This window comes from Podarcis tiliguerta (genome assembly GCF_965153285.1).
Source record: "Podarcis tiliguerta genome assembly, chromosome: 2".
Lineage (NCBI taxonomy): Eukaryota > Metazoa > Chordata > Lepidosauria > Squamata > Lacertidae > Podarcis > Podarcis tiliguerta.
The window spans coordinates 11,836,929-11,864,557 of record NC_139535.1 but is presented as its reverse complement, the minus strand read 5'-3'; the positions used below and the strand labels follow the sequence as shown (position 1 = coordinate 11,864,557).

General features: G+C 46.5%; 3 protein-coding genes across 3 annotated transcripts in view; all 3 read right to left on the bottom strand.

The window, feature by feature from the left end:
- LOC310670576 (E3 ubiquitin-protein ligase TRIM7-like) overlaps positions 1–13,721 on the bottom strand; it is a 59,978-nt gene extending 46,257 nt beyond the window's left edge. The window contains exon 1 of the mRNA XM_083426134.1: positions 13,604–13,721. The gene's annotated coding sequence lies outside the window, so the exon portion shown is untranslated. The remainder of the gene's footprint in view (positions 1–13,603) is intronic.
- Positions 1–15,726, bottom strand: part of LOC310672838 (uncharacterized protein) — a 52,041-nt gene extending 36,315 nt beyond the window's left edge. The window contains exons 1-12 of the mRNA XM_083430494.1: positions 15,163–15,726; positions 14,575–14,670; positions 14,039–14,269; positions 12,994–13,016; positions 11,741–11,862; positions 11,312–11,344; positions 9,992–10,489; positions 5,482–6,005; positions 4,872–4,967; positions 4,343–4,573; positions 3,299–3,321; positions 2,040–2,161 (exon numbers count right to left, since the gene is read on the bottom strand). Of these exons, the coding sequence (XP_083286620.1) occupies positions 2,040–2,161; positions 3,299–3,321; positions 4,343–4,573; positions 4,872–4,967; positions 5,482–6,005; positions 9,992–10,489; positions 11,312–11,344; positions 11,741–11,862; positions 12,994–13,016; positions 14,039–14,269; positions 14,575–14,670; positions 15,163–15,597 (2,434 nt within the window). The 5' untranslated portion in view covers positions 15,598–15,726. The remainder of the gene's footprint in view (positions 1–2,039; positions 2,162–3,298; positions 3,322–4,342; positions 4,574–4,871; positions 4,968–5,481; positions 6,006–9,991; positions 10,490–11,311; positions 11,345–11,740; positions 11,863–12,993; positions 13,017–14,038; positions 14,270–14,574; positions 14,671–15,162) is intronic.
- On the bottom strand, positions 8,830–24,965 carry LOC310670575 (E3 ubiquitin-protein ligase TRIM7-like). Its single transcript, XM_083426133.1, has 8 exons — positions 24,496–24,965; positions 23,909–24,004; positions 23,119–23,349; positions 22,802–22,824; positions 21,536–21,657; positions 21,130–21,162; positions 17,596–18,932; positions 8,830–9,277 (listed from the first exon to the last, which is right to left on the bottom strand). The coding sequence occupies exons 1-7, from the start codon at positions 24,922–24,924 to the stop codon at positions 18,412–18,414; spliced, it is 1,455 nt and encodes a 484-aa protein (XP_083282259.1). The 5' UTR covers positions 24,925–24,965; the 3' UTR covers positions 8,830–9,277; positions 17,596–18,411.
- Positions 24,966–27,629: the final 2,664 nt, after the last annotated feature.

Below are 27,629 nucleotides of genomic sequence, written 5' to 3'. Positions count from 1 at the left end.
ACGCCCTTCTCCCCAGCTCACACTCTTTCGATCCTCGGACAGGATCAGGCGGGGATGTGCTGTGTCTGGATCCAAAGTTACATTTTCTGTGGGGGGAAAGAGAAGAGAAACGACGTCAACGGGGAAGCTGACTTTTCTTTAGGAACATGACAGAAACAGCATCCCTTCTGAAATGAACAGGGAGTCCATGGTTCTGCATTGGAGACAGGGGTGTTCATCAAGTTCTTATTGATGATTCTTGAAACATTTGAAGTTCTTTCAAGGGTTCAACGTACTTAACACACTCTATCTACATAGAACCCTTGCAACTTCCCTGTAAGTTAAGTCAATCTGAGCATGCCCATTTTCCAGATGGGAGGACTGAGGCAGAGAGACAGTGGCTTGTCTAAGGCCACCCCCACCCCACACAGTTCATGGCAAAAGGGAGTCAAAGCAGGGACTCCCTAATTCACACCTTAATATTTTACCTCACATCACATGCCAGACCATGCTTGACATGCCACGTAAATCTGGCAGAAGGTGCTCTCACCCTCCTTGTAACCACCATTCAACTTTCAGTTACATATTTAATATTATGTTATAGTCCATCCTTCCAGATAGTTTATAAAAAGCAATAAAGTGGTTAGGCTCCCCGACCCCTTTGTGTGAAATGTCCTGCCTGGGATTCTTGAAAGCCCATCATATGATTGTAGAGTTATATGTTGTAACCACCATTCAACTTTCAGTTACATATTTAACATTATATTATAGCCCATCACAGACCATGCTTGACATACCAGGTAAAACTAGAAAAAGAGCGAGAGCACTTGCTGCCAATCAGTTTAATGTAATGTTAGACCCCATCCTTCCAGATAGTTTAGAAAAAGCAAGAAAGTGGTTAGGCTCCCCCCCTTGCGTAGCGTGGGGGTGCAGGGGGGGCCGGCCGCACCGGGCGCAACATCGGGGGGGGGGGGCGCTTGCACTCGCAGCTCTCTGCCCCTACCTGGCTCACTCACTCTCTCTCACTGCAGTGCTGGCTGTGCGAATCCGATCCGAGCCGCCGGGTCGCCGCCCACTGTGGAGGGGAGGGTGCCAGGCGTGCGGTGCGGTGCGGAGAGAGAGCGAGGGACTATCTGGGGGAGGGATAGTGCAGCGGGGGGGGGCACAAATTACTTGCCTTGCCCCGGGTGCTGACAACCCACGCTACGTCCCTGGGCTCCCCGACCCCTTTGTGTGAAATGTCCTGCTTGGGATTCTTGAAAGCGCATCATATGGTTGTAGAGTTGGAAGGGACCCCAAGGGTCATCTAGTCCAACCCCCTGCAATGCAGGGATCCCAACTAAAGCATCCACCACAGGGGGCCACCCAACTCTGCTTAAAAACCTCCAAGGAAGGAGAGTCCACTCCATGTTCTGCAGTGAGATGCAGGAGTCCCTTGGATGCCTCTGGGAAAGAAGGGGAAAGAAGGCATGGACGGAAGAGCTGCAGTGGCCTGGTCTTTTGAGAAGTGGATCCCATCTCTCCCAAATTTGTGCCTGGGAAAATGGCTGGGAAAACCCAGCCAGATGGGCAGGGTAGAAATATTATTATTATTATTATTATTATTATTATTATTATTATATGTACCCTTTTGCAGCTGAAGTCCATATTCCACAGTGTCTGGAAGAGAAAGAGGAACAGAATTTAGCATCACACTATCATTCAGACAACAAACCTGGCAACAAGAATATGAGCTCATGAGATTGTAGCCAGGTGTCGCGGACTACAAGTCCCATCATCCCTAACCACAGGCCACGCCAGCTGGAGTTTATGGGAGTTGCAGTTAAAACTATCTGAAACTCATCCTACTGGCTATCCCTGCATAAGGTCATGTCAAAGTTCAGGGAGGAGGAGCAGGGCCCCCAGGACCCTCATCTACATATAAAAGTGCGGCTTCTAGATTTTGAAAGAGAATAAATAAATAAAACTTCCTGGCTTGGCTAATATTCCGTATGACCTGGAGCTTGTTATGAACACTTCTAAACATCCAGCTAACAATCCTTTCAGCCCTTCTTTATTACCTCTGAATTTTTCCATGACTCCCTCCAGGAAGGGATTAATATCGCAGAAGTCCCAAATCTTCCACTTCAGGGCAGGAGGAAAAGCCACAGGAGGATCCTCTAAGTTCTCCTTCTCCTGAGACCTGGGAGGAGAAGAACAAAGTCAAGCCACCATCCTTTGAATTAAAAGGACTTTCAGACAAGGCAGGTGTCTCATCCTGATGAAAAGGCATGATGGATATATCATGAAGACTTGGGAGCAGGATTTTCCTATGGCAAAAAGGAGCATATAGGATGATGTGTGGATTTAGAAAGCATCTAAGTTGAAGAACAACAAACACACACCTGCTTCCAAAATATGCTGAAGGAAATATATGAATATGAGATTGAAGGTAAAGAAGCTGATATATGCAAATTATTTTTTTTATGAAAGTGAGCAATACTGGGTCCTTATGCAGAGATTTTAGGACTACACCAGTTTTAGTGAAGCATTTCAAGTGATTAATGAGCAAAACAAAATATATCTGGTATGTGCATTTCTGAAATATAAGGAAGTTCAGAATGCTTTAGAATGGATTTTGCATTTAACATTATAAATGTATTTTAGCACAGTGGGTATATTTTAAAAATAGAGAAGATCTTTGAAATTAAAGCAGTATTTCCTAAACATGGAGGACTCTCAAAATTCATGAGTGTTTGAATATGTTGCTGGTGTTTGGGGGAGAAGGCTCTCAGCGCCTTCTCTTCACGATGGCTGGCTCAAAGGCAGTGGTGCCTCTGAAACCACAGGAGGGGAGTGTCCTCTGGGGCTCAGATCCTGCTCACCACGGGTTTCGCATTGGCATCTGGTTAATCATTGTGAAAACAGGATGCTGGACGAGATGGTCCACTGGCCTGTTCCAGCAGGGCCCTTTCTCACATTCTTATGTCTGAAGAAGAACCAGCAGGAGCCTAAAATACACTAGATATTTAAGGGACGAGGGTGGCACTGTGGTCTAAACCACTGAGCCTCTTGGGCTTGCCGATCTGAAGGTTGGCGGTTCGAATCCCCACGATGGGGTGAGCTCCCGTTACTCGGTCCCTGCTCCTGCTAACCTAGCAGTTCGAAAGCACGCCAAAAAGTGCAAGTAGATAAATAGGTACCGCTCTGGTGGGAAGGTGGAATGGACGATGGAGTCCTAAGCTATCTCTGGAAGGAGGAACAGGAGAGCGAGTTTCCCACCTGTTAAACAGGAACTTTTGTAGCATCAGAATAAGGCAGGGGTTTTCCCATCACTTACCTCTGCAAGAAGCTTCCAATATCCTGGAAGGAAAGAAAGAAAGATGTTAGTGGAGCCAGAGCACTGTCATCAGTTTGTTGTTGTTATTTCTGCTGTTGTCATTATCATTTTGTATACCACCCTATACCCGCAGGTCTCTCAGCAGTTCCCCAAATAAAATCACAAAAACATAAAATTCATAATAAAAACAAAACAAGAACAACTAAATAATACAAACTGACTTCAGAGGAAGCCCTATGTGCAACCCCCAAGCGATGTACCCACTCCTTCAGAGGAGGTGTAACCCCATCAAGAGCAGCCCATCTCCCACCCTTCTGGTCTAAGGAACCACCCACTAAGAGTGCCTCAGTCTTATCTGGATTGCCTTTCAGTTTGTTGACTCTCATCCAGTCTGTTAGAGAGACAAGACACTGGTCCAGCACTTCCACTGCCTCACCTGCAAATGTAAAGGAGAGTCACCAGCATATTGCTGACAACGTGCTCCAAACCTCCGGATGACCCCAGTTATCAATACAGTGGTACCTCAGGTTAAGTACTTAATTCGTTCCGGAGGTCCATTCTTAACCTGAAACTGGTCTTAACCTGAAGCACCACTTTAGTTAATGGGGCCTCCCGCTGCCGCTGGAGCACAATTTCTGTTCTCATCCTGAAGCAAAGTTCTTAAGCCGAGGTACTATTTCTGGGTTAGTGGAGTCTGTAACCTGAAGCGTATGTAACTTGAAGCGTATGTAACCCGAGGTACCACTGTACTAAGCAGCTGACCAGCACTTACTGGGGAAAAAGGTGGGCAGAGAGCTACTGGTTTTTAAAGATTCCCAGAGACCTCTGGTTGGTCAATGTGAGAACATGATGAGAGAATGAAGGGGCTTGTGGTTTGATCAAGCAAGGCCGCTTTTGCGATACCAGGCCTTCCACACTTCATGTACCAATTGTTTATTTTAGAACAGGTTTCTTTGGCGGGGGGGGGGGGGGCTAAGATGTTATTCTCCTGCCTGTTGTCTGAAGCAGCCCCCTCCACCCTCTCGCATCAGGATGAGGCCTGACCTGCAGGAGTTCACTCGCTGGTTCCTGAAGCTTCTCCTCCATCTCCCGGATGAGGCTGTCAAGAGAGGAGAGTTCCCTGGAGAGTCTGGCCAGGTGCTCCTCCCTTTGGGCTGCAATCTCCTTCTCCACTTCTGCCATCTGGGCCAGAAGAAGCTTCTCTTGTTCTTCCAGAAACTGGTGCAGTCGCCTGAACTCAGCCACCATCTTTTCCCTCTCTGCACATGTTTGTTTCTGCAGCAAAGAGGTTGAAAGAAGAGAACAGTGGGCCAAAATCAGGCATCTAGTCTGCTCTTGCAGGATGAAGAGGCCAGTTATCTGAATTCCCTTGGAAGGACACTTCTGACATATTCAACAGAGAAAGAGGTTCATAAAAACTCACAAGTCCAACCCCTCCTTTAAATGGTCTTTCATGCTCTGTGGGAGATAAAATAAACCTCTTTCTGTATTCCATATTCTCTCCCCCCCCCCCCCAGATATTGATTCTAGACTGTAGCATTTTTCATCTTAAAGTAGTAACAATAGTGCTTACAAGCAGGTCTTGGCTTTCCTTTTCTGTGTTTGCTTTAAATACTAGAATTTTCTCTCTCTCCTTCCTCACATTGTCTAGGCAGCTGCTGATCTGATCCTGAAAAGAAAACAAAGTCCAAGTTGGGCTGCATTATACATTGACAGGCAAGCTGAATTGTATGTTTGCTCCCTGCCCCACATCCCTGGGTGTTTTGCAGAGGTTCCCCTTTTTCATCCCAGAGGAGGCAGAAATGGGGCTGCCCTATATCAGAGCTGAGAAACATGGGGGGTTTGCTATTTGTCCCCCACACTGAACACACCTCCCACATCTCCTCCCTCCTCTTTATTAAATTAATCCTAGATGTTGTAATCTTTCCTCCCGGGGACTTACTGCAGCCTGCATTCAGGGGGTCACTGGGGGCACTTTAATCCCTCAAAAAGAAAAATGTTTATTGTATAAAGTTTCAGACGTTTAGTTTTATCAGGCTGCACAAAATCTCTTGCTGGAGGATTCCTTTTGGGCTGCAAGACGAGAGAATTCATTACAACATTTTATATTTATTTTTTATTTTGCAAGCCCCTCTGGTCTGCAGCTCTTCCACCCCCAATAAAGATCCACTGCCTTTCCCCACCTTGTACTCCTGCGACGCCTCCTCCAGAGGAACCACCTCGTGACTTTTGTGCTCCTTGGATCTGTCACACACCACACAGATGGGGGCTTCATCCTCCTGGCAGAAGAGCTTCAGGGGCTCCTGGTGCTTCTCGCAGACCCTCACTTTTCCTTCTCCCTCCTCTTTGCCCCCCAGATGGCTGAATTTCTGGGCTATTTCCACAACATTTGCCAGCTGCTGGTTTCTCCTGATGCTGCCTTGCTTCACTGTTTTCCTGCAATGAGGGCAGGTAGCCTTTCCCTCGGATTTCTCCCAATACTGGGTCAGGCAGGATCGGCAGAAGTTGTGCCCGCACTCCGGGATGATCACTGGATCCCTGAAATACTCCAGGCAGATGGGGCAAGTGGCTTCCTCGCAGAGATCCCGGACGGGACCCCGAGTGGCAGCCATGGCGGAGTCACCGGGAAGAGGGAGCTGGTTTTGTTTTCTCTCTTTTATGTCAGCAAATAGGAGGGTTTCCTTTCCAGGAAATTCAGATGTGATTACTCAGGATCTCTGTTTTCTTGGAGATGATATCCGAGACGCTTTGATATGGTGGAACTATATTAAGCCGTCCTTGGTGGCTGCTCATTTAAAGAACCATTTCCCTGTGGGAGCTGGTGGAGTTTGTTGTATTTCTTTTACTATCAGCACGTCAGGCTCAGACCACTTTGCAGGCTAATGAATGAATTGTCGCCCCCCTCCCCCGCCCCCCTCCATTCACTTCTTCTTCTTCACTGAATTTATATACCGTGTACCTGGAGGTCTCAGGGTGGTTCACAGAAAAAAATCACAACATATATAATCAGAATAAAAACAACCCAAGAACATTTTAAAAGGACGTCAAGCAGTTTAACCAAAGGCCTGATTAAAAAGGGACATTTTTGCCTGGTGCCTAAAGGTTTCTAATGAAGGCACCAGGCAAACTTCTCTGCTGGGGAGAGCATTCCACAGACACGGAGCCACTGCAGAGAAGGCCCTGTTCTCCTGTTGCCATGAGAGGAATGCAGCCCTTTGTCACTTTATTCAGAGAGGACATGAACCAAACAAGTGACTCCTTTGGGAAAGCTGCCTGGGGGAGGGACAAGAGGCGGGCTTCCTCTCCTGACTGACCCAACAGCAAGCCAATCAGTGCTGTGTAGAAAGCTGGTCTGAGAAGGGAGAGTTGCACCAGGACTGAGACAAGGGCCAGCCAGTCTCAATCCTGCACATATGGCTTGTCCTTGGAGTTAAAGAAGGGCTGGAGGGTCTTCTCCTGAGAAGGTGGATGCTGGGAATGCATGGAGAAGGGCTGCTGGATCTGCAGAGTGAAAGGACAGGTGAGAGTTCAGGGTCCCTCGGATCCTCTTGGGCTCCTCAAGCAGGGACAGAGCAGAGGCATCAGGTGGGAAGGAGGGGCCATACTCACCTTCCCATTTCCCCACCTCCCAGATCCCATCCTCAGGACAAGGAGCCAACTTGCCCTTCCTTCTCACAGATTTCCTGGTCCCCGCTACAGCCCAATGCCCCTCACTCCCTGCAATGACCTCCCAGAAATATCTGCCCGCTGTGATCCCCTCTTGCCCCAGCACATGGGGCCTTGTGTATTGAATCTCTCAGGATTTTGGGGGAGATCTGGATCCGCATCTCCATCTCTCACACTCTCCTGATCCTCAGACAGGATGAGGCAGGATCCAAAGTTGGCTGGATCCAAAGTTGCGTTTTCTGGGGGGCAAACAAGGAAAGAGGACAGAAACTGCAGGAGCTCAGAGACAAACTTTTCTTTAGACCCATGACAGAAATTTCATTCCCGCTCAATGCCCTGCGTTCGGGATGCCCCACAAGTTCTCAACAATAATTCTTGAAACAATCTGATCTTTCAAGTGTTCAAAGCACTTCCAGCACATTATCTGCACAGAATCCGTACACAGACCCTGTATGTTAAGACACTTTTATTGTCCTCATTTTTCAAGCAGAAAGTCTGAGACTGACAGAACACGATGCCCCAGTTTCCAACTCCCCCCAGAACTGGCTCAGGCAGGCTCTGCAAAAGTTGTGCCCACAATCGGGGATGATCACTGGATCCCTGAAATACTCCAGGCAGATGGAGCAAGTGTCTTCCTCGCAGAAGTCCTGCATGGATGGGACCCCCAGTCGCAGCCATGGGGCGGGTATGTGTGTTAAATTTCACTCTCTCTTTTGCCCATTCAAGAACTGGGGGTGTTTTCCTTTCCAGGAAATTGAAGCCGGTGACATTCTGGTCTCTGCTGCCCCCTGCAGGTGGGAAGGTAGCTGGACTTCAGAGCCTGTTTCATATGGATTTTTAAAATTTTAAGAATGGTAGTGCGAAAGATGGGAAAAGGTTGCTTCTGAAGTCATATAGGATGAATGCTGGCGTATTTTCAATCTGCTGTACAGCTCCTAGCTTTCCCCCACTGATCCCATATACCTCCTGAATATGTGGAAGAGAACTTTTATTGAAAAACCTTTTATTGTCATTATTTCTGAAAATTGAAAAGTTTCTTTACGGGCAGTATTTTATTATCTATTTCTTTTTTACTTGTTGTTTACCAGTATGGCATTATTGCACTCTTCAGTGGTTTATAGGCATTCCTAATAAAAATGTGAAAATATTTTTAGGTGTCAGGCGAAAACACTCGTCTTAACCAGGCCTTTGGCTGATTAATATTCTGCGGTGTTTTAATGTGGTCTTTTTTTTGGGGGGGGGGGGGCTATCTTGGATATAAACATGGTGTAGCAAGAGAGGTCAGCTTACTTCCCAAAAGGACACCTTTCCCCTTTCTTATTCTATAGAACTATTCCAAGAAAGTTTTGAGAAATACTCAGGTTATGAGTGGCAGCGAGCCCCAAGCTTGAGCCTTCTAGGACTTGGGGGATTTGCTTTCATTTTTAATCGGAATGCAGAGATCAAGAAATGGACCCAGGTGCGAAATATGAGCTTCTTAAAGGAAGCCCCTGAAATCTGCCCCTCACTCAAACGGGATTGACTCCTCCTGCGGACATTCATGGTCAACACAGGAAGGTCTGAAGAGAAGCTACAACATAGAGAGGAGCTTTGCAGGGAGGGCTTTCAAGCACATCTCTGAAGGGAATCTTAGGCTTAAGATTTCAAATTCTGAGAGCACAGGGTGTTGGATTTGGGGTGACAAGGCCCAGGTTCAAATCTATTTGACCGTAAACTTGAACGTGTTTCCTTATTCTAAGTCTCTCAGCTCAGCCTCTTCTACCTCACAGGGTTCCTCTGAGGATAAAAAAGGATATCACCCCCCTAAAATCCCTGGAGGAAGTGTCATGGGGAATGGATATTATACTATTGAGTATCAGACAAAATAGGAGCAACAAGACGTACAATCTTTAATAGAATCAAACACGTTAGCACAGGAAACATGTCCCAAATACTTTCAGGCCCATTATGCAAAAATATAAGAAGAGGTGATCTCTAAAAATACAGATACGTATCTGACTGTTCACTACAAAGCATCTTGGAGTAAATAATTGTATACATGGGAATTTACCCCCCCCCCCGAAATTCTCTAGTCTAGATTGTCATTCAGAACCTCTGACAGAGGCTCCTCATTGTCAGAGAGGATTTTGCTACATCGAGGCCCAAGACCTACGTGGGGGGGGGGGGTGGCATTCCTGGGGTCAGCATTTTTGTTGTTGTTTAGTCGTGTCCGACTCTTCGTGTATGGAAGGGCAATATTGAGTAAGTCAGGAAGACCCTCAAAAATGCCCCCCAAGCAACCATCCTTACTTGTCCGAAGCCAGAGATCTTGACCTTTCTAGAGGCCGGGAAGCAAGGTGGACTTAGAAATCCCCCCCCCCCACTGCCAAAGCCCCCCTTCCCATTGCTTTCTGGGCTCTGGAGACTCCTGAGAGATCTCACACAGTCCCTTCCAACAGTGTTTCCCGGTCTCTCGTGTTCTTTCTATTTATTACCTTATTTTTTGCTCTATAAGACTCACTTTTTCCCTCCTATAAAGTAAGGGGAAATGTGTGTGCGTCTTATGGAGCGAATGCAGGCTGCGCAGCTATCCCAGAAGCCAGAACAGCAGGAGGGATTGCTGCTTTCACAGTGTAGCGATCCTTCTTGCTGTTCTGGCTTCTGAGATTCAGAATATTTTTTTTCTTGTTTTCCTCCTCCAAAAACTAGGTGCGTCTTGTGGTCTGGTGCGTCTTATAGAGTGAAAAATACGGTAATTTGTGTTCTGAGGAAGGCGTCCAGGGTGCAATCTGCACTCAACTAGCAAATAGGTCTCTTTGGATAGGGAGATTTTGCTGAATTGCCACACAAGCTTCCCTGAGGAGTAGCAAAAAAAGGGGGTTTGGAACTTCCATCTCCCTGGCCAGTGGAGATCTTGGGGGAGGAAGAGGGAATTTGAGAGCAGGATTGAGGCTGAGGAAGGTTTGTTGTCCAGTGTCATTTAAAAAGCTGGCCCAAGAAGAGAGAGTTGCATCATGATTGACGCTTGTCTGTCTGCACCCTCAAGTCAAGAGATTCTCAGGTTCTCTTTCTTCCCCACGTAAAACAAGGGCTGGAGGGTCTCTCCTGAGAAGGAGGCTGCTGAGAATGTGTAGAGGAGGGCTGCTGTATCAGCATCGTAAAAGGACACCCGTCCCCCTTCACAGTTCAGGGCCACTCGGATCCTCTTGGGCTCCTCACTTGGAACAGGGGCCTCAAGGGGGACGTACCCTCTGTTCAACTTCCACAAACCCCAGATCCCTTCTGTAGGACCAAAATAGAAGACTCCCTTCCTCTTCACAGACTTTCTGGCCACCCCCACCCCCCACCCCTCCTCTCTTCCCACAGTGACCTCCCAGAAATGTCTGCCTGATGTGAAACCCTCAAACCCCAGCACATAGCCATATGTGTCAAATCTCTCAGGGTTGTCTGGCAGGTCTTGACGCCCTTCTCCCCAGCTCACACTCTTTTCATCCTCAGACAGGATGAGGTGGGGATGTGCTGTGTCTGGATCCAAAGTTACATTTTCTGTGGGGGCAGAGGAGGAAAGAGAAGAGAAACGACGTCAACTGGGAAGCTGACCCTGTCCATGACTCTGCATTGGAGACAGGGGTGTTCATCAAGTTCTTATTGATGATTCTTGAACCATTTGAAGTTCTTTCAAGGGTTCAACGTACTTAACACACTCTATCTACATAGAACCCTTGCAACTTCCCTGTAAGTTAAGTCAATCTGAGCATGCCCATTTTCCAGATGGGAGGACTGAGGCAGAGAGACAGTGGCTTGTCTAAGGCCACCTCCACCCCCACAGTTCATGGCAAAAGGGAGTCAAAGCAGGGACTCCCTAATTCACACCCTAATATTTTACCTCACATCACATTACAGACCACGCTTGACACGCCAGGTGAATCTGGCAGAAGGTGCTCTCACCCTCCTTGTAACCACCATTCAACTTTCAGTTTGTGTGAAATGTCCTGCTTGGCATTCTTGAAAGTGCATCATATGATTGTAGAGTTGGAAGGGACCCCAAGGGTCATCTAGTCCAACCCCCTGCAATGCAGAAATCTGAATTAAAGCATCCACCACAGGGGGCCACCCAACCTCTGCTTAAAAACCTCCAAGGAAGTTCTGCAGTGAGATGCAGGAGTCCCTGCATTGGATGCCTCTGGGAAAGAAGGGGAAATTAGGCATGGACGGAAGAGCTGCAGTGGCCTGGTCTTTTGAGAAGTGGATCCCATCTCTCCCAAATTTGTGCCTGGGAAAATGGCTGGGAAAACCCAGCCAGATGGGCAGGGTAGAAATATTTATTATTATTATTATTATTATTATTATTATTATTATTATATGTACCTTTTTGCAGCTGAAGTCCATATTCCACAGTGTCTGGAAGAGAAAGAGGAACAGAATTTAGCATCACACTCTCATTCAGACAACAAACCTGGCAACAAGAATATGAGCTCATGAGACTGTAGCCAGGTGTCGCGGACTACAAGTCCCATCATCCCTAACCACAGGCCACGCCAGCTGGAGTTTATGGGAGTTGCAGTTAAAACTATCTGAAACTCATCCTACTGGCTATCCTGCATAAGGTGATGTCAAGGTTCAGGGAGGAGGAGCAGGGCCCCCAGGACCCTCATCTACATATAAAATTGCGGCTTCTAGATTTTGAAAGAGAATAAATAAAACTTCCTGGCTTGGCTAATATTCTGTATGACCTGGAGCTTGTTATGAACACTTCTAAACATCCAGCTAACAATCCTTTCAGCCCTTCTTTATTACCTCTGAATTTTTCCATGACTCCCTCCAGGAAGGGATTAATATCGCAGAAGTCCCAGATCTTCCACTTCAGGGCAGGAGGAAAAGCCACAGGAGGATCCTCTAAGTTCTCCTTCTCCTGAGACCTGGGAGGAGAAGAACAAAGTCAAGCCACCATTCTTTGAATTAAAAGGACTTTCAGACAAGGCAGGTGTCTCATCCTGATGAAAAGGCATGATGGATATATCATGAAGACTTGGGAGCAGGGTTTTCCTATGGCAAAAAGGAGCATATAGGATGATGTGTGGATTTAGAAAGCATCTAAGTTGAAGAACAACAAACACACACCTGCTTCCAAAATATGCTGAAGGAAATATATGAATATGAGATTGAAGGTAAAGAAGCTGATATATGCAAATTTTTTTTTTTATGAAAGTGAGCAATACTGGGTCCTTACGCAGAGATTTTAGGACTACTCCAGTTTTAGTGAGGCATTTCAAGTGATTAATGAGCAAAACAAAATAGATCTGGTATGTGCATTTCTGAAATATAAGGAAGTTCAGAATGCTTTAGAATGGCTTTTGCATTTAACATTATAAATGTATTTTAGCACAGTGGTTATATTTTAAAAATACAGAGGATATTGGAAATTAAAGCAGTATTTTCTAAACATGGAAGATTTTCAAAATTCATGAGTGTTTGAATATGTTGCAGGTGTTTGGGGGAGAAGGCTCTCAGCGGCTGCTCTTCACGATGGCTGGCTCAAAGGCAGTGGTGCCTCTGAAACCACAGGAGGGGAGTGTCCTCCGCGGCTCAGATCCTGCCCATCGGTTTCCCACTGGCATCTGGTTAATCATTGTGAAAACAGGATGCTGGACGAGATGGTCCACTGGCCTGATCCAGCAGGGCCCTTTCTCACATTCTTATGTCTGAAGAAGAACCAGCAGGAGCCTGAAATACACTGGATATTTAAGGGACGAGGGTGGCACTGTGGTCTAAACCACCGAGCCTCTTGGGCTTGCCGATCTGAAGGTTGGCGGTTCGAATCCCCGCGATGGGGTGAGCTCCTGTTGCTCGGTCCCTGCTCCTGCTAACCTAGCAGTTCGAAAGCACGTCAAAGTGCAAGTAGATAAATAGGTACCGCTCTGGCGGGAAGGTGGAATGGACGATGGAGTCCTAAGCTATCTCTGGAAGAAGGAACAGGAGAGTGAGTTTCCCACCTGTTAAACAGGAACTTTTGTAGCATCAGAATAAGGCAGGGGTTTCCCATCACTTACCTCTGCAAGAAGCTTCCAATATCCTGGAAGGAAAGAAAGAAAGATGTTAGTGGAGCCAGAGCACTGTCGTCAGTTTGTTGTTGTTATTTCTGCTGTTGTCATTATCGATTTTGTATACCACCCTATACCCGCAGGTCTCTCAGCAGTTCCCCAAATAAAATCACAAAAACATAAAATTCATAATAAAAACAAAACAAGAACAACTAAATAATATAAACTGACTTCAGAGGAAGCCCTATGTACAACCCCCAAGCGATGTACCCACTCCTTCAGAGGAAGTGTAACCCCATCAAGAGCAGCCCATCTCCCACCCTTCTGGTCTAAGGAACCACCCACTAAGAGTGCCTCAGTCTTATCTGGATTGCCTTTCAGTTTGTTGACTCTCATCCTGTCTGTTAGAGAGACAAGACAATGGTCCAGCACTTCCACTGCCTCACCTACAGATGTAAAGGAGAGTCACCAGCATATTGCTGACAACATGCTCCAAACCTCCAGATGACCCCAGTTATCAATACAGTGGTACCTCAGGTTAAGTACTTAATTCGTTCCGGAGGTCCATTCTTAACCTGAAACTGGTCTTAACCTGAAGTACCACTTTAGTTAATGGGACCTCCCGCTGCCGCTGGAGCACAATTTCTGTTCTCATCCTGAAGCAAAGTTCTTAAGCCGAGGTACTATTTCTGGGTTAGCGGAGTCTGTAACCTGAAGCGTATGTAACTTGAAGCGTATGTAACCCGAGGTACCACTGTACTAAGCAGCTGACCAGCACTTACTGGGGAAAAAGGTGGGCAGAGAGCTACTGGTTTTTAAAGTTTCCCAGAGACCTCTGGTTGGTCAATGTGAGAACATGATGAGAGAATGAAGGGGCTTGTGGTTTAATCAAGCAAGGCCGCTTTTGCGATACCAGGCCTTCCACACTTCATGTACCAATTGTTTATTTTAGAACAGGTTTCTTTGGCGGGGGGGGGGGGGGCTAAGATGTTATTCTCCTGCCTGTTGTCTGAAGCAGCCCACTCCACCCTCTCGCATCAGGATGAGGCCTGACCTGCAGGAGTTCACTCGCTGGTTCCTGAAGCTTCTCCTCCATCTCCCGGATGAGGCTGTCAAGAGAGGAGAGTTCCCTGGAGAGTCTGGCCAGCTGCTCCTCCCTTTGGGCTGCAATCTCCTTCTCCACCTCTGCCATCTGGGCCAGAAGAAGCTTCTCTTGTTCTTCCAGAAACTGGCGCAGTCGCCTGAACTCAGCCACCATCTTTTCCCTCTCTGCATCTGTTTGTTTCTGCAGCAAAGAGGTTGAAAGAAGAGAAGAGTGGGCCAAAATCAGGCATCTAGTCTGCTCTTGCAGGATGAAGAGGCCAGTTATCTGAATTCCCTTGGAAGGGAATGCCTGACATATTCAGCAGAGAAAGAGCTTCATAAACACTCACAAGTCCATCCCCTCCTTTAAATGGTCTTTCATGCTCTGTGAGAGATAGGGCTGTTCAAAAATAAACCTCTTTCTGTATTCCATATTCTCTCCCCCCCCCCAATATTGATTCTAAACTATAGCATTTTTCATCATAAAGAAGTAACAATGGTGCTTACAAGCAGATCTTGGCTTTCCTTTTCTGCGTTTGCTTTAAATACGAGAATTTTCTCTCTCTCCTTCCTCACATTGTCTAGGCAGCTGCTGATCTGATCCTGAAAAGGAAAAAAAATCTAAATTGGGCTGCGTCACACATTAACAGGCAGGCTGAATTGTATGTTTGCTCCCTGCCCCACATCCCTGGGTCTTTGGCAGAGGTTCCCCTTTTTCATCCCAGAGGAGGCAGAAATGGGGCTGCCCTATATCTGAGCTGAGAAACATGGGGGTTTTGCTATTTGTCCCCCACACTGAACACACCTCCCACAACTCCCCCCTCCTCTTTATTAAATTAATCCTAGATATTGTAATCTTTTGTCCCAGGGGAGTTACCGCCGCCTGCATTCAGGGGGTCACTGGGGGCACTTTACTCCCTCAAAAATAAAAATAAATGTTTATTGCATTAATTTTTAGAAGATTAGTTGTATCAGGAGAATACCTTTTGGGCTGCAAGTTGGGAGAATACATTACAATATTTATTATTATTATTGCAAGCCCCTCTTATCTGCAGCTATTCCACTCCCCAAGAAAGAACCGCTACCTTTTCTCACCTTGTACTCCTGGGACGCCTCCTCTAGAGGAATCACCTCGTGTTTCTTGTGCTCCTTGGATCTGTCACACACCACACAGATGGGGCTTTCGTCCTCCTTGCAGAAGAGCTTCAGGGGCTCCTGGTGCTTCTCGCAGACCCTCCCCTTTCCTTCTCCCTCCTTTCCCTCTTTCCCCCCCAAATGGCTGAATTTCTTGGCTATTTCCACAACATTTGCCAGCTGCTGGTTTCTCCTGATGCTGCTTTGCTCCACCCTTTCCCTGCACTGAGGGCAGGAAGCCTCTCCCTCGGATTCCCCCCAGCACTGGATCAGGCAGGCTCGGCAGAAGTTGTGCCCGCACTCTGGGATGATCACTGGATCTCTGAAATAATCCAGGCAAATGGAGCAAGTGGCTTCCTCACGGAGATCCCGGACGGGACCTTCAAAAGCAGCCATGCTTGCTTCGCCAGGAAGAGGGAGCTGGTTTCGTTTTCTCTCTTTTGCGTCTGTAATGGGCGTGTTCCCTTTCCAGGAAATTGAGATGCGATTACTCAGGATCTCTGCTGCCTAGGAGTTGGGTGGAGCCCCGAGCAGCTTTGATACGGTGGAAATAAATATTTTTATTTATTTTAAATGGAGTGCTCATCCTTGGTGGCTGCTCGTTTAAGGAACCATTTCCCTGTGGGAGCTGGTGGAGTTTGTTGTAGTTTTGTTGACTATCAGCACGTCAGCCTCAGACTACTTTGCAAGCTGATGAATGAATTGTTGTCGCCCCCCCCCGGCCCCCCTCCATTCACACTCCTCTTTCTAAACAGCCCAGCCCTCCATCCCGGTGCCGATTTTTAGTGAATCGTTTTGACAGAATCGCCGGCGTCTGATAAGGGCGTCTGATAAGGTGCAATAATAACCTCTGGAACGAACTCTGCAAACGGCCTTTTCAAATAGCTCAGCTAAATAGTATCCCGATATTTGCCAATCACACCGCCGGGCAACTATTAGCAGCAAGTGTTTTCACTTAGCCCTGTTTTCTCAATGAATGCAGCCCTTTGTCAGTGAAATATCACTTCGTTATAAGAATTTTAAGTTCTCAAATACAAAATAAATACAGTGATACCTCGGGTTACATACGCTTCAGGTTACAGACTCAGCTAACCCAGAAATAGTGCTTCAGGTTAAGAACAGTTTCAGGTTAAGTACGGACCTCCGGCACGAATTAAATACTTAACCTGAGGTACCACTGTACATAAATGCACACATAACTCCATATATGAACCATGTGTCTGAAATCATACGGGGGAGCAATCCTGAAGCCATTTTGACTCTCCCAATGGCCCCAAATATTCCACTGCGGTAAGGGAGGAAAATGGGGGAAGTCCATTCATAAGGGCATATTTGTGTATGAATAGGGTGAGCCTGTGACCTGGATTCAGGAACTAAAGTATTTACTATCACAAAAGAATGGCCAGACTGCCCAGGTTATGCAATCAGTGACCTTTAACAGGTATCCTGACCGAAGGATTTCTGCTGAAGACTGCCTCCTTCTGTGATGTATGTCTGATATTTTGGGGGTTTGGTCTTGTGCTACAGGTGGGCAGTTTCAAACGTCTATATAGGGGCTTGCACATCATTGTTCTGGGTTCTCCTCCCTCCTGCATAGAGTGAGTGGGCAGTGGGAGGCCCCCTTAGCGGAAGCACGCCTCATGTTAAGAACAGTTTCGGCTTAAGAACGAATTACATTCGTCACCCGAGGTACCACTGTAGAGGAACTTTGCAGGGAGGGTTTTCAAGCACATCTCTGAAGGGACCCTTGCTAAGATTTCAAATTCTGAGTGTACAGGGTGTTGGACTTGGGATGACAAGGCCCAGGTTCAAACCTATTTGACCATAAACTTGAACGTTTCTCCTTTTTCTAAGTCTGTCAGCTGAGCCTCTTCTACCTCACAGGGTTCCTCTGAGGATAAAACAGGCTATCACCCTCCTAAAATCCCTGGAGGAAGTGTCATGGGGAATGGATATTATACTGCTGAGTTCAAAACACCACAGGAGCAACAAGAAGTACAATCTTTAGTAGAATCAAACATGGTAGCGCATGAAACATATCCCCAAATTATTTTAGGCTCGTTATACAAAAGGATAAGAGGAGGGGATCTCTAAAAATACAGGTAAGTATCTGACTCTTCATTACAAACCACCTTGGTGAAAATAATTTTATACATGGGAATTTACCACACACATATACCCAAAAATTCTCAAGATTGCCAATGTTTTCTCCTCAGAACTTCTGACAGAGGCTCTTCACTGTCAGAGGGGATTTTGTTACATCGAGGCCCAAAACCTGCACAGGGGTTAGGTCTCTGGGGTCAGCATGCAAGGGCAATATAGTGTAAGTCAGGAAGACCCCCCAAAACGCCCCCCAAGCAACCATACTGCTTGTCTGAAGCCAAAGATCTTGACCTTTCTAGAGGTCAGTAAACAAGGTGGACTTAGAAACTCTTTCCACCATTGCCAAAGCCCCCCCCCCCCAAAAAAAATGCTTTCTGGACTCTGGAGACTATTGTAAGATATCACACAGTCCCTTCCAACAGTTTTTCCTGGTCCCTCATCCGCTTTCCATTTATTAATTTGTGTTTTGACGAAGGCTGAGATCACGCAAGTAAGTTGCGCATGAATTTTAGGCCGACTGTACTCAAACTAGCAAACAATCTTTGGATATGGAGATTTTGCTGAATTGCCACATAAGCTTCCCTGAGGAGTAGCAAAAAAAAGGAATTTTGGAATTTCCATCTCCCTGGCCAGTGGAGAAATTGGGGGAGGAAAAGGGAATATGAGTTCAGGATTGAGGCTGAGGAAATGTTTTAAGTGATGCCCGTACATAATTCTGATTTTATTCAGAAAAGATGATGGTATTGTCTATAGAAAATGTGTCAGAATTAGAGGTTGGAGAGAGAACTACATCGAAACAGGAATGTGGGGAGGTTTGCTGTTGTTTCCGAAATTATTTTCTTGCTTCTTTCCCCCTTTGCACCTCCTTGACTGACAGAAATAGCCGGTTCCCAAGGGAGAGAGACAAGGGGTATGACAGGGGTCCCAATTGATCAGTGTCATTTACAAAGCTGGCCCGAGAAGGGGGAGTTGCATCATGATTGACACAAGGGATGGCCAATCCCAGTTCTGCAAATATGGTTTCTCCTGAAGTGCCTGTCAGCTCAGTCCTGGAGACTGAATGTGCCATGATGACAATGAATATACGCTTGTCTGTCTGCTTATCAGTCAATAGAGTCTCAGCTTCGCTTTCCTGCTTATGTAAAAGAAGGGCTGGAGGGTCTCTCCTGAGAAGGAGGCTGCCGGGAATGTGTAGAAGAGGACTGCTGTATCAGCATCGTAAAAGGACACCCGTCCCCCTTCACAGTTCAGGGCCACTCGGATCCTCTTGGGCTCCTCACTTGGAACAGGGGCCTCATGGGGGGAGAATAACCTGTACCCACTGCCGCACTTCCCCAAGCCCCAGATCCAACCCCAGATCCCTTCCCTGGGACCAAAAGAGAAAACACCCTTCCTCTTCACAGACTTTCTGGCCACCCCCACCCCCCACCCCTCCTCTCTTCCCACAATGACCTCCCAGAAATGTCTGCCTGCTGTGAAACCCTCACATCCCAGCACATAGGTAAGTGTGTCAAATCTCTCAGGGTTGTCCGGCAGGTCTTGATAGACTTCTCCTTTTCTCACTCTCTTTCGGTCCTTGGACAGGATGAGGAGGGGATTTGCTGTGTCTGGATCCAAAGTTATGCTTTCTGTGGGGGCAGAGGAGGAAAGAGAAGAGAAATGACATCAACTGGGAACCTAACTTTTCTTTAGGCACATGACAGAAGCAGCATCCCCTCTGAAATGAACAGGGACTCCATGGCTCTGCATTTGAGAGAGGAATGTTCATCAAGTTCTTAATAAGGATTCTTGAAACATTTGCAGTTCTTTCAAGGGTTCACACATTATCTATATAGAACCTGACCCTGTAAGTTAAGTCAATCTTAGCATGCCCATTTTTCAGATGGGAGGAGTGAGGCTGAGAGACAGTGGCTTGTCTAAGGCCACCCCCATCACCTACATTTCATGGCAGATGGGAGTTAAAGCAGGGACTCTAATTCACATCTTAATCTTTTACCTCACATCACATGCCAGACCATGCTTGACAGGTCAGGTAAAACTGGTAGCAGGTGCTCTCACCCTCCTTGTAACCACCATTCAAGTTTCAGTTATATATTTAACATTATACTATAGACCATCCTTCCAGAGATTTTATGAAAAGCAAGAAAGTGGTTAGGCTACCCTGACCCCCTTGTGTGAAATGTCCTGCTTGGGATTCTTGAAAGCGCATTGCAAAATTGTAGAGTTGCAAGGGACTCCAAGGGTCATCTAGTCCAACCCCATGCAATGCAGGGATCCCAACTAAAGCATCCACCACAGGGGGCCACCCAACCTCTGCTTAAAAACCTCCAAGGAAGGAGAGTCCACAACCTTCTGAGGGACTCCCTCTCATGTTCTGCAGTGTGGGCCTTTGGTCTGTTTCCCCCAGGCAAAGTATGAGCAGACAGCCAAGAACAAACTTGATTATCTCTTATGGTTTGGTTAAAGCGGAGCTTTTAAATTGACAACTATTACATGGTTGATATGAATGGCTTTATTTTTCTATGTATTGTGTTAAAGCATTTATTGTTGGAATCCCAAGATCAAGGGCAAGATATATAAAACCCAGGAAGTGCCATTCCCACCTGTCACCTTCAATGCAAAGACCCCATCCTGGCTCCACAGGCCTGATTGGCTTTATGATGATTCATTTTTTCCACTGTTCCTCACATTTATGGAAAAGGTGGCCAGTGGAAGCACAATGAGAAGCCCATTTAAAAATTAATCAGGCTGGTGGACGTTAGGATGAAGATCTGCTCTGCAGTCCTCTCACCACGTTATGGAATGTTTGTCAAGCGATTTCTTTTTCAAGACACACATTTGTACAGCGGCCTTTGGAAATTAAGTGGGATATTGGATGTTGCGAGTGCTGCTATTAGTAAAGAAAAAATGTTAAATGTAATGGTTTTTTCTAGTTTATTGTTGTATTGGTTAGCCTTTATGTATTTTACTTGCTGCTGTTTTCTAAAAGAATCCCAGAATATAATTTTAAAAATAAGTAGGAGTTTCCTTTATGCTTCCATCTGCTGCACCTTTTCCAGCTCTTATGAATCCCTTTTTGTGGTTTTCAGGATCAGGCCAGACTGGACTTTTGTCTTCCCATTGAGCCTTTTCCCCTGGTCTGTGCTGTAATTCTGTCCTGCTCTTTTAAGTTTACTCAGGTTTCTCTAGTCCGCCATCATGTTGCAGCAGAGAAGTCATACAACACAACACAACACAAAACACAACAACACAACAACACAATACAACAGCTGACTGAAGACCCCCATCTTGCAGGGAAGCCAGACCACTGGAGTTAACACTCAGGCAGCCCCCAGCTCCTTCCACTGACACCCATTTACCTTCTTGTACCCAAAGGTTGTTGCAGCCATTTTTTGAGCTATTTCTGTTCATGCATTTTCCATGTATGAGTAAAACTTACTCTTACATAAGTTCTCCTAAAAGGGGTGGGGACCCTGTATGGCTCAAAGGGATATTTCCCCCTCATGTGCCGGGAGCCTTTGGCTTCACACCACCCCTGTGTCTTATGGAGATTCGGCACAGAAAAGCCAGCCATCCTGGGCTGGGGGCTTCCTAAGAGTCTGCAGGATCAGGCCAAGAGCCCCTCTAGCCCAGCATGCTGCTCTCACGGAACAGATGCCTTTGGGAAATAAGGGGAAATAAGGCATGGATGGAAGAGCTGCAGTGGCCTGGTCTTGTGAGAAGCGGATCCCATCTCTCCCGAATTTATGCTTGGGGAAATCGCTGGGAAAACCCAGCCAGATGGGCAGGATATAAATAATAAATTATAATTATTATTAAATGTACCTTTTTGCAACTGAAGTCCATATTCCACAGTGTCTGGAAGAGAAAAGGGAGCAGAGATTTAGCATCAGACCATCATGCAGATAAGAAACCTGGAAAGAACAATATGAGCTCATGAGATTGTAGCCCGGTGTTGTGGACTACAAGTCCCATCATCCCTAACCACTGGCCACGCCAGCTGGAGAGATTCCAGAGACCAGCAAAAAGGGTTTACCGTCCCCTTTCAATTGCATAAGTAAAATCAGTTGTGAATCATCTACATATTAAAGTGTGGCTTCTAGATATTGAAAAAGAATAATCAAATAAACTGTCCATTTTCCTGGCATGGCTAATATTCCGTATGATCTGGAGCCTTCCATGAACACTTCTAAACATCCATTAAACAATCCTTTCAGCCCTTCTTTACTACCTTTGAATTTCTTCATGACTCCCTCCAGGAAGGGATTCATATCTCTGAAGTCCCAGATCCTCCACTTCAGGGAAGGAGGAAAAGCCACAGGAGGATCCTCTAAGTTCTCCTTCTCCTGAGACCTGGAGGAGAAGAACAAAGTCAAGCCACAATCCTTTGAATTAAAAGAACTTTCAGACAAGGCAGGTGTCTCATCCTGATGAAAAGGCATGATGGATATATCATGAAGACTTGGGAGCAGGGTTTTTCCAATGGCAAAAGGGAGCATCTAGAGAGCACCTAACAAGTTGAAGGAAAACCGACACACAGCTGCTTCCATAATATGCTGAAGGAAATAAAGAAGAAGAGGAGTTTGGATTTGATATCCCGCTTTATCACTACCTGAAGGAGTTTCAAAGTGGCTAACAATCTCCTTTCCCTTCCTCCCCCACAACAAACACTCTGTGAGGCGAGTGGGGCTGAGAGACTTCAGAGAAGTGTGACTGGCCCAAGGTCTCCCAGCAGCTGCATGTGGAGGAGTGGAGACGCGAACCCGGTTCACCAGATTATGAGACTACCGCTCTTAACCACTACACCACGCTGGCTAGGAATTTGAGATCGCATAGATCAGCTTCTTTACCTTCAAATTATTTTTTTTAGGAAAGTGAGCAACACTGGATCCTTACGTGGAGATTTTAGGACTACACCAGTTTTAGTGAAGCATTTCAAGTGATCAATGAGCAAAACATATTGATCTGGTATGTGCATTTCTGAAACATAAGGAAAATCAGAAAGCTTTAGAATGGCTTTTGTGCTGCTGGAATGGCATTTGAAAGATGAAGTAAAATCGGTTATGATACACCGGGCCAAAGATTTTGGATATAATATACAGCTAAAAGAACGAGAGAGCTTGTGGAAAGAAAGAATAAAATTTACAGCATGTAATGCTCTGAAAGAGAATGTGATGAAAATGATGTATTGGTGGTATATTACTCCCGTGAAATTAGCTAAAATGTATAAGACAAGTAATAAATGTTGGAAATGTAAAGAAAAATGAACTTTTTATCATATGTGGTGGGAATGTAAGAAAGTAAAAAGCTTCTGTGAGTGTAGATGGAATCAATAGCTACCACAAAAATGTGTCCCTATTTTTGTCTTTGATTTTGTGAAAATGGACGATGGAGTCCTAAATTATCTCTGGAATGAGGAAGTGGAGAGTGAGTTTCTCTCCTGTTAAACAGCAAAATTCATAGCATCAGAATAAGGCAGGGGTTTCCCATCACTTACCTCTGCAAGAAGCTTCCTATATCCTGGAGGGAAAGAAAGAAAGAAAGAAAGAAAGAAAGAAAGAAAGAAAGAAAGAAAGATGTCAGAGGAGCCAGTTCTACTGTTATCAATTTTGCGAGAACACAATGCTAAAGTGAAGAAGCCTGTGGTTTGATCAAGCAAGGCCGCTTTTGCGATACCAGGCCTTCCACACTTCACGTACCAATTGTTTATTTTAGAACAGGTTTCTTTGGCGGGAGGGGGGGGTAAGATGTTATTCTCCTGCCTGTTGTCTGAAGCAGCCTACTCCACCCTCTCGCATCAGGATGAGGCCTGACCTGCAGGAGTTCACTCGCTGGTTCCTGAAGCTTCTCCTCCATCTCCCGGATGAGGCCGTCAAGAGAGGAGAGTTCCCTGGAGAGTCTCGCCAGGTGCTCCTCCCTTTGGGCTGCAATCTCCTTCTCCACCTCTGCCATCTGGGCCAGAAGAAGCTTCTCTTGTTCTTCCAGAAACTGGCGCAGTCGCCTGAACTCAGCCACCATCTTTCCCTTCTCTGCACCTGTTTGTTTCTGCAGCAAAGAGGTTGAAAGAAGAGAAGAGTGGGCCAAAATCAGGCATCTAGTCTGCTCTTGCAGGATGAAGAGGGCCAGGGGTCAGCAAACTTTTTCAGCAGGGGGCTGTTCCACTGTCCCTCAGACATTGTGGGGGGCCGTACTATATTTTGAAAAAATATATGAAGGAATTCCAATGCCCCACAAATAACTCAGAGGTGCATTTTAAATAAAAGCACACATTCTACTCGTGTAAAAACACACTCATTCCCGGACCCTCCATTGGGGTTTGATCCAGCCCATGAACCTTAGTTTGCCTACCCATGACTTATCCAAATTCCCCTGGAAGGACATGCCTGACATTTTAGAGGGATCACGCCAATATTCAGCAGGGAAGGAGCGTCATCAGCACAAGCTCCCCCCCTTTTAAATGGTCCATCATGTTCTGTGGAGATAAGGCTGTTCAAAAATAAACCTCTTTCTGTATTCCATATATATCCCCCCCCCCACACACACACAGATACTGATTCTAGACTGTAGCACTTTTTCATCTTAAAGCAGTAACAATGGTGCTTACAAGCAGATCTTGGCTTTCCTTTTCTGTGTTTGCTTTAAATACGAGAATTTTCTCTCTCTCCTTCCTCACATTGTCTAGGCAGCTGCTGATCTGATCCTGAAAAGAAAACAAAATCCAAGTTGGGCTGCATTACACATTACCAGGCAGGCTGAATCCTGTGTTTGCTCCCTGCCCCACATCCCTGGGTCTTTGGCAGAGGTTCCTCTTTTTCATCCCAGAGGAGGCAGAAATAGAAAGGCTCTATATCAGAGCTGAGAAACATGGGGGGTTTGCTATTTGTCCCCCACACTGAACACACCTCCAACATGTCTCCCCTCCTTTTTATTAAATTAATCCTAGATGTTACAATCTTTCCTCCCAGGGGAGTTACTGCAGCCTGCATTCACGGGGTCTTTGGGCACACTTGAAATCCCTCAAATAGAAAAATAAATATTTATTATTTATAGTTTCAGAAGTTAAGTCTTATCAGGCTGCAAAAGATTCTTGCTCTATAACTCCTTTGAGCCGCAAGTTTTATTTATTTATTTGCAAACCCCTCTTGTCTGCAGCTCTTCCACCCCCAAGAAAGACCCACTGCCTTTCCCCACCTTGTACTCCTGCGACGCCTCCTCTAGAGGAACCACCTCGTGGCTTTTGTGCTCCTTGGATCTGTCACACACCACACAGATGGGGCTTTCGTCCTCCTTGCAGAACAGCTTCAGGGGCTCCTGGTGCTTCTCGCAGACCCTTCCTTTTCCTTCTCCCTCCTCTTTGCCCCCCAAATGGTTGAATTTCTTAATTATTTCCACAAAATTTGCCAGCTGCTGGTTTCTCCTGATGCTGCTTTGCTCCACCCTTTCTCTGCACTGAGGGCAGGAAGCCTCTCCCTCGGATTTCTCCCAGCACTGGATCAGGCAGGATCGGCAGAAGTTGTGCCCACATTTATGAATGATCACTGGATCCCTGAAATACTCCAGGCAGATGGAGCAAGTGGCTTCCTCACTGAGATCCCGGACGGGACCCTCAAAAGCAGCCATGGCTCCTGCCTCGCCAGGAAGAGGGAGCTGGTTTCCTTTTATCTCTTCCTTTTAGCAAATGGGCGTGTTTCGTTTAGGAACTTCAGATGAGATCACTCAGGATCCCTGCTGCCTTGAAGTTGGCTGTAGCTCCGAGCCGCTTTGATATGGTGAAAATATATTTTTTTTATTTATTTTAAATGGAGTGCTCATCCTTGGTGGCTGCTCGTTTGAGGAACCATTTCCCCGTGGGAGCTGGTGGAGTTTGTTGTAGTTTTGTTGACTATCAGCACGTCACCCTCAGACTACTTTGCAAGCTGATGAATGAATTCCGTCCACACCCCTCCCCCGCCCCCCTCCATTCACACTCCTCTTTCGGGTTAGTAGCCAAGACATACAGAGGAGAAACAGCCCAACCCTCCATCCTGGTGCCAATTTTTAGTGAGTCGTTTTGACAAAATCGCCAGCTTCTGATAATATGCAATAACCTCTCGAACCAACTCTGCAACCTTTGCAAACAGCTCAGTTAAATGCTAACCAGATATTTGCCAATGACACCGCAGGGCACCTATTAACAGCAGGTGCTTTCACTTAGCCCCATTTTCTCAATGAATGCAGCCCTTTGTCAGTGAAATATCACATTGTTATAAGAATTTTAAGTTCTCAAATACATAAATGCACACATATCTCAATATATGAACCATGTGTCTGAAATAGTGTTGTTGTCATGTCCGACTCTTCATGACCCCATGGACCAGAGCACGCCAGGCCCTCCTGTCTTTCACTGCCTCCCGCAATTTGGTCAAACTCATGCTGGTAGCTTCGAGAACACTGTCCCACCATCTCGTCCTCTGTCGTCCCCTTCTCCTTGTGCCCTCCATCTTTCCCAACATCAGGGTCTCTTCCAGGGAGTCTTCTCTTCTCATGAGGTGGCCAAAGTATTGGAGCCTCAGCTTCACGATCTGTCCTTCCAGTGAGCACTCAGGGCTGATTTCCTTCAGAATGGAGAGGTTTGATCTTCTTGCAGTCCATGGGACTCTCAAGCGTCTCTTCCAGCACCATAATTCAAAAGCATATTTCGTCTGAAATAGTATGGGAGAGCAATCCTGAAGCCATTTCGACTCTCCCAATGACCCCAAATATTCCTCTGCGGTAAGGGAGGAAAATGGGGAAAGTCCATTCTTAAGGGCATATTTGTGTATGAATAGGGTGAGCCTGTGACCTGGATTCAGGAACTAAAGTATTTACCATCACTAAAGAATGGCCAAGCTGCCCATGCAATCAGTGACCTTTAACAGGTATCCTGACAGAGGGATTTCTGCTGAAGACTGCCTCCTTCTGTGATGTATGTCTGATATTTTGGGGGGTTGGTCTTGTGCTACAGATGGGCAGTTTCAAAAGTCTATATAGGGGCTTGTACACCATTGTTCAGGGTTCTCCTCCCTCCTGCATAGGGTGAGTGGGGACCCTGTTGCAACAGTTCCTTTAATAAAGATCAGGCTTATTAGTTGCTTTGCTACTCAATATACTCTGGTCGGCCTGGTTTCTCCTATTGATAGGGAACATACGGAGTGAGCTCCTGTTGCTTTGTCTCAGCTCTTGCCTACCTAGCAGTTCAAAAGCACGCCAGTGTAAGTAGATAAATAGATACTGCTGTGGCGTGAAGGTAAACAGCTTTTCCTTGCAATCTGACTTCTGTCACGTTGTCCCATTGCACCAGAAGCGGTTTAGTCATGACGCAGGAAGCTGTCTGTGGACAAACGCCGGCTCCCTTGGCCTGAAAGCGAGATGAGCGCCGCAACCCCATAGTCGCCTTTGACTGGACTTAACTGTCCAGGGGTCCTTTTTACCTTTACTTAAGGACGCTATACGGGCTCTTGGATACCCCATAAGGGAAAGGGAGCAGTTTTCCTTATAACAACTTTATTCAGAGAGAACATGAATCAAACAAGTGACTCCTTTGGGAAAGCTGCCTGGGGACAAGAGGCGGGCTTCCTCTCCTGAGTGACCCAACAGCAAGCCAATCAGTGCTGTGTAGAAAGCTGGTCTGAGAAGGGAGAGTTGCACCAGGACTGACACAAGGGCCGGCCCATCTCTATCCTGCACTTAGGGCTTCTCCCTGGAGAGAAAGAAGGGCTGGAGGGTCTTCTCCTGAGAAGGTGGATGCTGGGAATGCATGGAGAAGGGCTGCTGGATCTGCATCATGAAAGGACAGATGAGAGTTCAGGGTCCCTCGGATCCTCAAGCAGGGACAGAGCAGAGGCATCAGGTGGGAAGGAGGGGCCATACTCACCTTCCCATTTCCCCACCTCCCAAATCCCATCCTCAGCACAAGGAGCCAACTTGCCCTTCCTTCTCACAGACTTCCTGCACCCCCTACAGCCCAATGCCCCTCACTCCCTGCAATGACCTCCCAGAAATGTCTGCCCGCTGTGATCCCCTCTTGCCCCAGCACATGGGGCCTTGTGTATTGAATCTCTCAGGATTTTTGGGGATATCTGGATCCGCATCCCCATCTATCACACTCTCCTGATCCTCAGACAGGATGAGGCAGGATCCAAAGTTGGCTGGATCCAAAGTTGTGTTTTCTGGGGGGCAGATGAGGAAAGAGGACAGAAACAGCAGGAGCTCAGGGATGAACTTTTCTTTAGACCCATGACAGAAATTTCACTCCCGCTCAATGCCCTGCGTTCGGGATGCTCCACAAGTTCTCAGTAATAAATCTT